The sequence below is a fragment of the Dendrobium catenatum genome, unplaced genomic scaffold (assembly GCF_001605985.2).
Source record: "Dendrobium catenatum unplaced genomic scaffold, ASM160598v2 fragScaff_scaffold_1573, whole genome shotgun sequence".
Lineage (NCBI taxonomy): Eukaryota > Viridiplantae > Streptophyta > Magnoliopsida > Asparagales > Orchidaceae > Dendrobium > Dendrobium catenatum.
This window is the reverse complement of record NW_021320035.1, coordinates 213,625-225,753: the sequence shown is the minus strand read 5'-3', so window position 1 is coordinate 225,753 and position 12,129 is coordinate 213,625. Positions and strand designations below refer to the sequence as shown.

The 12,129-nt window shown below is 35.0% G+C and overlaps 1 protein-coding gene across 1 annotated transcript in view; it reads right to left on the bottom strand.

The window, feature by feature from the left end:
- Positions 1–1,290: 1,290 nt before the first annotated feature.
- Positions 1,291–12,129, bottom strand: part of LOC110103163 (protein NUCLEAR FUSION DEFECTIVE 4) — an 18,915-nt gene continuing 8,076 nt past the window's right edge. Inside the window, exon 2 of the mRNA XM_020831764.2 lies at positions 1,291–2,545. Within this exon, the coding sequence (XP_020687423.2) occupies positions 1,433–2,545 (1,113 nt within the window). The 3' untranslated portion in view covers positions 1,291–1,432. The remainder of the gene's footprint in view (positions 2,546–12,129) is intronic.

Sequence of the window (12,129 nt, the reverse complement as noted above, 5' to 3'; positions counted from 1 at the left end):
ATAGGAAATAATAAATATAATAAAAAATCAAAACTATTTTTTTTTTTTTCATGTGTTGGAGAGAGGTAATTCAGATTTTTTTTATTTTATTTTATTAAAATCTTAAATGTAAATATTTTTTCTTATTTTTAATAAATTTTAGAATGAATTTTTTATGAGTTATTGTGTAAAAAAATTTCGTAATTTAATTTATCATATAAATTTAAAATATATATTTTTCATAATTTTTTTATTCATAGTATATTATTATTATTTTAAATTTATCTGTTGAAAGAAATAATATTTCAAATAAATATTTATTTCTTATTTTCATATAATTTGTAATGAAAAAATAATTTATCATATAAAATATTATTTTCCTTAAGTGAATTTAAAATAATAATAATATATTATGAACAAAAATATTAAAAAAATGTATTTTAAAATTTATTATTATAAACTAAATTGTAAATTTTTTTGACATATAATAACTCATAAAAATTTTCATTCTAAATTATTTATTAAAAAGTAAGAAAAAATATTTGCATTTAAAATTTTAATTAAAAGATTATAAAATTCTGATGTACCTCCTCTTCAAAAACAACATGAAAAATATTTTCCCTAAAAAAAAACAACATGAAAAATAAATAAATTTTATATTTTTTAGTTATCTCTTCTACTTTTTTTCTCTCTCCTTTAATTCATCCCTTCTAATTTATTTCTTTCATTCTTTCTCTCTCCTACAATCTTTTTTTAAATATTTTTATAACTTGAGCAAATCATTCATTAAATGGGAGACTTTGCATAGTTCTAAATTTATTTTATGTTGCTTTAATAAATAATCAAGGTCTTAACAAGTAATCATTTTAAAAATTTGCCCTACTTAAATAAAAAGTATTTAAGCTTCATTTATAATACTTTTTTTACTACTTAATGAAGCAGCTTTTTAACACAAAATTTCAAATAAAAAAAAATTGCTCTAAAAAATTACTTTATAAAATAATAGAAAAACTACCCCAAATAAAACCTTAATGCTTCTTTATGCCCCAAGAAAACAAACATTGCCACAGGGAATGCAACACATCAAAAGTTTGCATTTTTTTTTGGGACATTTAAGGTAAACTCACACACACAATGCATAGACAAATACTCGAACCCAAGACCTTTTAATTGAAAGCCTAAGTTCTCAACCAACAGGTCAAAATGAGCTGTGTAAATAATTTTTTTAACTATGTTTACTCACTACCTAACAAAAGTCAAAAACGACTCAGATATAACTCCTTCATTTAAATGAACTCAATTGACGAGCTATTTATCAAATCCAAATCCAAGTCAAACCATTCATTCCAACTCTACAACCAAAGAAACTTCTACACGCTCAGCTTTTAAACTTCACAAAATACACCATAGTAACAAAGAACAACAAAATCCCTTAACCACAGTTTTATCTTCTTTAATAAACAGCTAAATTCCTTAATCTGGCATACAAAACCTGCTCATAGAACTCCCTAGTCCTGAAAAACAAAGCCAAGGCAACTCCAGATCCCATAAGAGTACAAACTGCCATAATTAGAAAAGAAAGCAAGAAGCAGTGATTGCCCACACAGCTTCTCTTGTGAGATTCCATATCATATATATATCCAACCACTCTTACAGACAGTAAATACGATCCACAGGGGCTTGCAATTGCAATGGCATTAAATATAGTGCCCAGATGTCTCAAACCAAATATCTCTGAACTGATTGTAGGCATGAGGGACCATTGAGAACCATAGCAGACCCCTACCAACACAGAACCCAAATATAGAGCACCTGGAAGACCAGAAGCGATGACCGCATGGCCAACGCTCATAGATGCGAGCGTGATCACAATTAAAAGCGGCCTCGCAATGCGACGAGAGCGGAAGAAATGATCAGAGATGTAGCCTGTGCAGAATCGACCCATGAAATTCCATATGCTCCAAAGAGAAACTAAGGTGGCTGTTTCAGTGCTTTTGTAACCCAGAGAACTACCAATCTGACTAATGTTATTGACTGTGGCCAAGCCTGAGCCCATGCCACACGCCATGCAAATAAATAACAGCCAGAAGTTGCAGTTCTGCATGGCCTGAAAAAGATTCAAGTTTTCCTCTGACTCTGTTTCCAAATCTGGAACTTCAGATGGATCATCAGGGTTAGCTAACAGCAACCTTTCATGAGAGATGGTTGCTGATGGAAGCATGGAGTCTCTCAAATGACCTTTCATAGTGATGATTATTGGTGAGATAAGTAAAATAAGAAGAAGTAGAAGAGTCAGGCTGCGAACTGAAGATCCTAAAGTCAGAATATTTTCCAGTATTATAAAAGCCATTAGATACCCAGCAGAAATCAGAGCAATTAGGGAGAAAACGTTTAGAAATGGTCTGTCATCTTGGAAATTTGATGGATAAACCTTCACAAAATACATAAGCAGAAGCGCCAGAGCGGTTGGCAATAATGACAGCATTAGAAGAAAATAACTTCGGTCGTTGCCATACACTGTGGCATATACTTGAATTAGTATGGCCCCACTTAGACCAAGATAGCCCTAAGCACAAGTTGGGTCAAACTATTAGAGAAAAATAGATAAAGCTTATTAGTGATGATCTATGTAAGAGAAAACAAGAACAGAAGTTTGCTACAATAATAGTGAGTTTATTTTTTAAAATCGCTGACAATTAAAAGCTGAACATCCTATTTTCCCAAACACAGCATAATTAGTAACAGGGTTACATATTATGAGAAAAAAATTATATAAGCCTGTTGCATTAATCTTAATGCAAATTCATAAGACTTAGGCCATTCCTGAAGCAAAACATGTCAAAATATCCCGACATAATTTTTTTTTCATATTATAATCCTTCCGAATTGCAGGACAATGGTAAACAAAATTGATAAATGTGTCACAAATTTCAATGAAAAATATTTAAATTAAGCTGTTTTAAGTTTTTGGATAAGTATATTGTTTGTGGCTCTTTAATGTCCTGAGAGTATATTAGAAGGTAAAGACCTTCGGAAATGTTTCAAGTAAACATTCTACACTTGGAAAATATTAAAAATGAATAAAAGAAATGAAAAAGATAACAATCAATAATGATGAGGACATCCAACCGTGAAAATCTTATCAGAGAAGGGGCCGAAAATCTACGGCTATGATTGGATCATTGGACCACTTTATTTTTTAGCTTTTATTTATATTTGATTTATTTATGTATATTTTATGTTTTACCCTCATTCGGGATAGTAGGCTTATGTAATCCTAGGGGGCACTTTTGTCATTAGACATGTTATTATATTTTGGCTATTTATAGACCTCTTCCCCTCTTCGGAGAGGATGACAATCCCCTCTTTGGAGAGGATGATGATTATGATGATAAAAAAACTTTTGCACTTTGTTTCTTAGAGAGTTGTGAGAGCTCTTGTGAGGGGGTTTGAAGTCCCTAAGCGAGGGCAAGGCAACACCCATCAGCCGCAGGAAGCGTCCGGGCTCGAGATCAATCTCCTTCGCTAACTTCCCTCCCCTCCCTTTCCCCTAGCCACCATTCCCCTTTTCCCTTTTCTCTCTTGGCTGAAACTTTTCCCCCCTCCTTTTTTTTTTCCTTCTTTCTCTCCTGGCCGAAAACCCCACCCCATCTCCTCCTAGCCGCCGGCCTCCCTCTCCCCCAACTCTTGGCCGACCTCCACTAAACCGCCGGCCACCACCCCTTCTCCTTGACTCCCAAAATTTCAAACCTAGCATTCACTACTTTCCTAACTTGGCTCATTATAAAATTGGAAAGTCAATAATTTCATATTCAAGTAAATTTGAATTTGAAATTTCTTTCCCAAATGAGGAGAGTTATGTTAGGAAGGTTTCCCCCAATATTGCTAACATTAATTTGAATAGAGGTTGCCCTAAATTTCCTTCCTCATTTAGTGTCCTAAATTTAGCAACCTCTTCAAACCCTCTCATTAATTCCCCCTCCATAGCCTTGCTGCCCCACCCCTATCTCCTCTAATTGTTACTCCCATTAATGCTCCCCAATGAATTCCCCTCCCATTAGGATGTGCTTGTATGGACATTTAAATTCAAATCTCCCCCAATCTCTCCTTCACTTAAAGCAACCATTAATTCCTATTAAACCCCAATTGATTCTTGTCTTAATTCGCATGCCACCTAGACAAGAAATCGGTTCCAGAATTTTGTTAATTGTTGGAGTTAAATTCAGAGTTTCCTGTTTGCTACCCTTCCTTACTCATCACCCCAAGTAAAGAATTAAACACCTCTCTAGGACCGGCCATAAGCACCCCACCCACCTCTCTACACTTCTTCTCCTTTGATTGATGTTTTCACCTAAGAAGGAGAAATAAATCCTCCTCCCTTGGTCGGCCACATGCCAACCATTCTGGCACTTCAATCCCTTGTCGACTACAAGGTGTGTTTGCTTCAAAGCGCATCCAAGGACGATCAACGGCCAGATCCTGGAGAATGTTGGAGCATAGTCCAGAAGCTTGAGAATGGTAAACTCTTCTCCTAAGGACCTAAACCTTTTATCTTTAACTCCTCGATTGTGGCATCGTTAAAATTATGAAGGCTTCTCCGTTAGCCCTTATTATGAGCGTGTGTGAGTGGATGCTTATAGTGAATAATCTAATTGTTAATCGAGGGACATCAACAGGGTTTGATTTAACTTGATTATTTTGTGCTCCTAATATTATTATCTAATTGATTGCCTGAGCTTAATCACTATCTTGCTGGCTTCAATCTTTTGTTTAATACGTGAGAAGTTGATTAATTATTATTGTTCTTATCATGAGCGTGTAATTTCAAATTTAATAACATCACATGTGCTTGTAGTCCTACACAAATAACTAAGAGTTAAAGATGAATAAGTAATGCATCGTTATGATAAGAACAAAACTTATTAGAAAATAAAAATAAAAACTCTGATTTTAGATGTCTTGCATAGGCAATATATATCCGCATATCAAGTGCAAACAGTCAAATCTGAAGAAACCCTTGCATAATTTTTGTTTAAAAAAGGATTTCCTTGAATTAAGCACCATAATATGATCCTGTGCCAAGCAACAATCACAAGTTGAAAAAAATGAGTCGAATTACATATCCCACCTACTGATGCAGGACTACGTATGCAATGGTTAATTCACTTAGATTTTGCACAACTTATAATCAGAATAATTCTAGAACAAATCTACTAGCAAATTCAAACAACGAAATAAAGCAATTAGTGGTTATCCGCTTAGGTTTAAAATCACATGATAAGAATTTTGAAGCTTCCAAAATAAATAGAAAAACAACACTATGAACCGTAGTAGTTTTCAAACTAATCCCTAATCTAACATTGAGAATTAGGATGCATTGAGGTGTACTCAAATCCTACGATTGCTAAGCTTAAGCAAGAGCAATGCGAAATAGTCCGTCGTGACTGCAATCAAACCAAAGAGAGTTTAGACTAAAAGGAATAGGATACAAGGGAAAAGAGAAACCTTCGTTAGGGAGAGGTGGAGATCCTCCACTCAATGCCTTCTGTTGACCTCGTTTTTGTCCTGATTTACACTCGAATGTGTTTGCTCGTGTTGATCAAGCCTAGTTAAATTCAAGTTGATGTTGATTTAGGTCTGATTGAGTTGATGTAAATTTGATTCCATTAAAATTAACTTGATGAGACTTCAATCTAACTTGAATCGACTCGAAATTGGGTTAAATTAGACCCAATTGCATTCGCTTAAATTAGATTCGTTCATTTTTTTTATAGCATCGTCGGGTTTGATTTGATTTAAATCATTGATTGATTCTGATTTAATTTTGATTAGTTTGGTCGAGTCCGAGGTGAATTCAATCAAACCCAAATCGACTCAATTCGAGTTAAATCAAGTCCGATCTGGACTCCAATTTGATCCAATTCAGCCTAAAATAATTTCAATTGAATGCCAATTTGCCTTTTGAAAATTTTGAATATGATGTTAGATCCGAAAATGCGATGGACGGCTCTGATTTCCCCTATTTTTCTCTAATGCCCTAACTGAGGCCAAAGCCTCTAACTCACGCCGCCTCTTGGGGGACTTGGCCAGTTCGCCTCTCTCTTCCTCCTTGACCCCCTCTTCACTCGCACAAGCCAGAGGAACGTCCGCCTCTTCCTCCCGCTCTTCATCTTCTTTGGGTTGGAGAAGAGCCGAAGCCCCGCTGGCTCTCCGTCTCCTCTGGTTCGCAGAAGGCCAAAGGCCGAACCCCATCTTTCCTCCTCTCTTGTTTTTTCGCAAATCCCAGGCGAGCCGAGCTCTCTCCGTCTTCCTCCCGTTTCTCCCGCTCTCGGCTTCGCTTCCTAGGGCTGAACCCGGCAGCTCTCCCTCTCCCGGCTTCACACACTTGGACCGAACCCACGACTACCCTCTCCGAACCAAGCCCGTCGTCCCGTCCGTCAGCAGCTCCGCCGATCCCGATGGCAGAATCTCCGACGCCACCTTCTCTGGACTGAACCCGACAACCTAGGCTTCGCCTCCCTTGTCGTAGCCGGCCGATCCCCTTCAAAACGGCAGGTTTTTCTCCTCTTTCTTTTCCTGCCTTAGTTAGTCGAATGAAATTGCCAGGTATTTGAGTGTCATGCTATACGTGTTATGAGGGCTTTTGAGTTTCAAGTTCTTCTTTTGTGAGATTATTGTAGGCTTGATCCTTTCCTCAAATGATTGTTCACGTTATGTGTTGTGGATGGCTTTATTATAAAAAAAATTTGATGGTTTGGGTTGCTGTAGCATTGCAGCTTTTCTATTTGCTCTTAATTCCATTTCCTTTGATTTTTTATCATGGGTTTTATTGTAAGGAAAATTCTGCACTCATTGGAAATGTAAGTTTTCTAACCTACAAAGTATTTTCTCTAGAAATATGTGTAAGATAACCTCATGGAATGTGAATGAGCCTTATGACATGATTTATGTTGCTTGAAATCTGAGCTTTCGTGTATAAAATCTGCATTTGTTGCTAGCTTACAGCATGTAATGGTGTTTAGAACCTCATGTGTAGGTGATAGAAGATTGTGGCACATTCCTGTTAAGTGTATGCAAGGCGGTTGTACAAATGGTTACTTGGAATCTTTCTTGTTGAATGAAGATATACTATGTTTGAATGCCATATAGTATGCATTAAGAGGGGTTTGCTATGTCACCTTTCTTTTTCCTAAATTGTAGCAGACACATGCTTGTTGTGGAAATTATCTCTATGAAGGAATTTAATATTTAACACCTTTGTTTTGTTCACATATGGTATGATGGTGTTTTAGGGCATGATCTATCAATGGGTCCATTTCTTATAGTTTTATAGTGTTGCACTTTTGTTGCTTGATGAAGTGTTCTTAAAAGAAAAGATACACTACAATGGGGATATGCTTATTGAAACTCTACATAGAGGACAAAGATCTTGTCTCTGCAAAGAAAATAATACTTGAGGAGTTTTAGGTAATAGTATATTTTCATTAAGCCTCATGGATGATTTAACGGATGGCTAGTTCTATCTATGCGAGATTTATTGTGGCTAGAATTAAAAATGTTGATGGAGCTTTTGTGGTGTATTTATCGTTGCCTTTCTAGTCTTTTTATTCCCATCGAATACATTCGTTTCTCATGTTGGGGTTTCGAAATCATAAAGAAAGACTTTCTTGTATGGGTTGCCCTTCACTTGTTCATTTAGAAGCATTGCGATAATAATTGAGAGTGGAAGATTTGGATTGTAAGATGATTTGTGTTCCATTTTACAAACAGCTAAATCAATTAGGCGATATGGTTTCTCTCATTCGTTCTAGTATCTGCTGGTTGGGGGCATCCATTGTTTGAATTATTTCATTTTTTTTCTTCATGGCATAGAATGATTTAAAGGTTATTATTCATACTATTCATATCAAATTCCTTCAGCTTGGACAAAAGAATGTATTAGTGAGAGTAGAGAAGTTCGTTTTATGCAAATTTAACGAATTTGATGATCCATTTTAATATGATTAGCTATTTGCACCTTGATATAGTTGAATGGCCCTTTGCAGATGCATACAAATGTGAGGTACTGAGATGATTATATCAAATCTGACGAGCTTATATAAGAATTTTAAAATAAGAAAACAAGGGAAATCATCTCTCTTATTATTGTGTTATGATTTTACAAAAGAGCAGCTGTTAACTTTGACTTGAGCAATGAATAGATGCATACATTTCATGTCTCAATGGTATATATATACACATGCATTTAGTAGGCAAAACATCTGATGGGTTATCTCTTGGTGGTCACTGCAAATTCAAACAATTTATGATCCAATTGAAACTAGTTGGAAGTGCTACTTCTATATGAATCGATTGCTTGTTATATGAATGAGCACACTAATGGTTATAATCATTTTAGGCGTTTGTTGGATTATGATTGGTGAAGGGTTGTATACATAACTATGCTTGAGAAGTTGGATAAGGGTTTCATCCAATCCACGAGATGGCCTTTTCTTGTTGTCTTTCTTCTTTCAAGTAAATATGAGATTGGTTTTAAGCTCTTGACAAAATTGTTTGAATGCATTTGACATTAGAGGAGGCTTGTGAGTTTGATTTGATTTGATACAATTTTGCATACTTTATGGTGAATGATTTTCTTTGAGCCTTGGAATGGATTGTGAAGCTTTATGTTAGAAGTTTTTCTTGAGTTATTTGGAAATGGAAAGAGCTTTCATTAAAACGTTCTTCCTATTACTTTTATTTAGCTTTAAAGTTAGTTGGAAAGCAATCATAAGTCTCATAGTTGTGTGATTTATATCATTGAAAACATGCTTAGCTACAAAAGCTGATATGTGATGAAATGTCTCTATGCTTTTGCGAATTTGGATTCTTCTTCACTTATTTTAATTTACATGGGGTTCATGTTGGCATCTTTGTTGAAAAGTTTTTTTTATGGTGCTTCGCATTCAATATCGAGCATGCTTTGGATTTAATGTAGGATGATTTGGTTATATAAGAGAGTGATATATGCATAAGTGAACAAAGTTTTTTTTACAAAATCCTGAAATTCTTCTTCGTCCAATTAGAAATGATAATGAGATGTTCTTCTTTGGGCAATATTTCTATTTTAAGAACTTTGGGAACTTGAAATGCGTGTTTTTCCTCTTTCCAATATCATGATGTTGATTTTGAATCCTTGACAAATAGTGATCTTGCACTTGATGATTAAAGGTGAAATCTATGAGCATTATCGAAATATTTCACATGATTTATGTTTTGATTTGGAAAATATATGGTTCAAGTGCAAACTTTGCTTTATGATTGAAGGTTTTATGAGTCATTTAGAGAAATATATGCGTGTTGGAAAGTTTTGTGAATTTCTTTGTGATTGGGAAGCTTTATGAGATGTTTCGTATTGAAAGGCTTTATGAATTTCTTTTTGATTAGAGAGCTTTATAAAGTATTTCTTTTTCGTTTGGTTGAAAGGTTTCATGATTTTTTTTCCATTGCAAGCTTAAGAATTTGCTTTTGTTGGAAGAAGTCTTGATTTGTTTATGTTTAAAAATTTAGCATTGGATTTAGATTTGTGTGTATTGGAGGATTTTATGCGGCGAGTTTCATGAATGTTTTACAATGAGGGGTTTTATAAAACTCTCTTGTTGAAAAATTTTGTGGCCACACCCACTCCAAATGTCATAGAGGCACTTGATTATTGGTCTTTTTCTGTAGAGTTTTGTGTCAAAAGATTTACATAGATGCTTTGCGTAGAATTTTTTTTGTAGTATTTCATTTAGAGGTTTTTTTCATGAAGTATTTTTGAGACTTCTAGCTTTATGGTTAGCTTTTTTTGGTAAGCCCGTTGGTGTCCTTTTTTTTTAGAACGAGGTGGTATTTCATAGGGAAGCTACCTTTCTTCTTGCTTGCACTTGTTTTCTAAGTGGTTTTGGGATTAGTGGGTAGTAAGATCATGTTTTGGGTTTTAAGCAAGAGGTCTATTTTGGGTATTTGTTTCTCTTTGTCGTTTGGAGCTTTGTTTAGAGGGTAGGTTTAGTTGTTTCAGTTGAGTCTCATTCAAGTGCCTTGCTTGGAGCGTGGGGATAGTAAAATGGCATTAAGACCCCTCCTCTCCTGTTCATTTTATATTGAATAGGGGTGAAGGGTGTTTTAGAGACATGCTTGGCTTCGAAGAAGCATGTCCAATAACAAAATGCCCACATTCCTTTATTGTTTTGTCTTCTCATTTCTTCCTCTCTTTTTGGTATTTTGTAGTTTTTGTTCTTCTTGCATCTCTACTACCCTCCTACTTATTGTCTTATTTCACTTATAGATCACTAAACCTATTAATACATGTATGAATGTCTAGAAGGGTTAGAAAAAAAAATATTTCCTTTTATCCCCTATAACACTAGTGACATCTAAGGACAAAAATTAAGAACCGAGTCTTAGATAACTTAGACTTAGGGTGCATGCTCCCTGTAGGATAGAGACATCAAAACTAAACTTAGTGACACGTCTTCCTAGGTTTAGCCTTTTCTTTCTTTAATCTATTAATAATCAACCAACCATTTATAACATAACTCTTAAAATGTGTTAAAATCCTTAATTCTTAATCAAGTTATTATTAACATTTATAATTATTAAAACTTTAAGTCTAAAACATAAACCTAAACCAATTCTAACTAATTTAATAATTAACTCTTAATCAATTTAAAATCTAAAAGATGTAGATTTCCTTAGGAGATTAAATTATAAATTAAACTCATTAGGATAAATAACTCTTAAAGATCAAATTTAGAGTAATCTTTTAAAATCAATAAACAAACCCCCTAATACATAACAACCACTCCAGAAGTGAAGTTTATTGGATAGACTACTCCAGGCTGCGGGGCTAAGTGTCCTAAGGAGGCCTGGTTCCTCGAGCCTGGTGGCACAACGCCACGAATGGATCCAATGGGGTGTTAGAATTTAAAATTAATTTTTTAACTGGCTTAAATCAAACCTTAATTATTAATAAATCACTTAATACACCTTTTTCTTTTAATTTATAACCAACAAAATAATCAATCGAGTAATAAGAAAATATATCCTTAAAATCAATCCTAAACTACTAATATTTAAACCTTAATTAAAATCTCCCTTTTGCCCTCTAGCAAAAAAAAAATGCAAACAATTCTAACTAAATCATCCTACATAGGACCTATCCAAAACCACACAGCCTATACACATCTTAGACCTGTTTGGTTAGGACACGACTTATAGTCCTAGGTTAGGCTGATATTTTCTTTTGATGTTCAGTATTTACTACATGCACATATTATATAAATGCAATTCTTAAATTTCCTGTCGGTTATATTATTTTATTTGCCTGCATTTCTTTTCTGAACGGCATCTACGCTCATTTGTATATTTCCCTCTTATCTTATATTGCGAGGTACATTGGATCATGATGGCTGAGAATTAAAGAGAAGCATTTGCTAGGAGCTTTTAAGTGACAGCGCCACAATCTGAGATTATTTGCTTGCTTTGAGCTATTAAGTGGCAGCGCCACATACATTCAGGTATAATTTCTGCAGCTTGCAAAGATAAATTTTTTTTAATTATATATCGAAACTGCTACACGTCACACACTTCTTATTAATAGGTATTCTAGCATGTTTAGGTAGCCAGCCTTAGGTTAGTTCACTAACAAAGCTTTGACCCTATAGGTCAAAGCTTGCCCCCTTCTGTGAGCCCTAGAGACCATTAGGGTCATTTAGGCCTGTAGAGTAGGCCACCTACTTGTGCCATTGGGCATCGTTGTTTTTCCCACACGAAGTGGGCATCGCTAGGATTTTTGCCTTTTCCAGTTTTGGGTACGATACCCCCCCTTTTTCTTTCTTTTTTTTTCTGTGAGCCTTAGAGACCATTAGGGTCATTTAGGCCTGTAGAGTAGGCCACCTATTTATACCACTGGGCATCACTATTTTCCCACACGAAGTGGGCATGACTATGATGATTTTCTGTGCGGGTACCTTGCCTGGAGGGTACCCTTAGGGTGTGTTTATTTATTTTTTCTGTACTCTGGATGTCATGCACACATCTGTTCTTACACACTTTTCTCCACAACGCACCTTACATGCATGCATTGCATTAGTGGACCTAAGGACATCTCTTATTTATGTATCTTTTCAT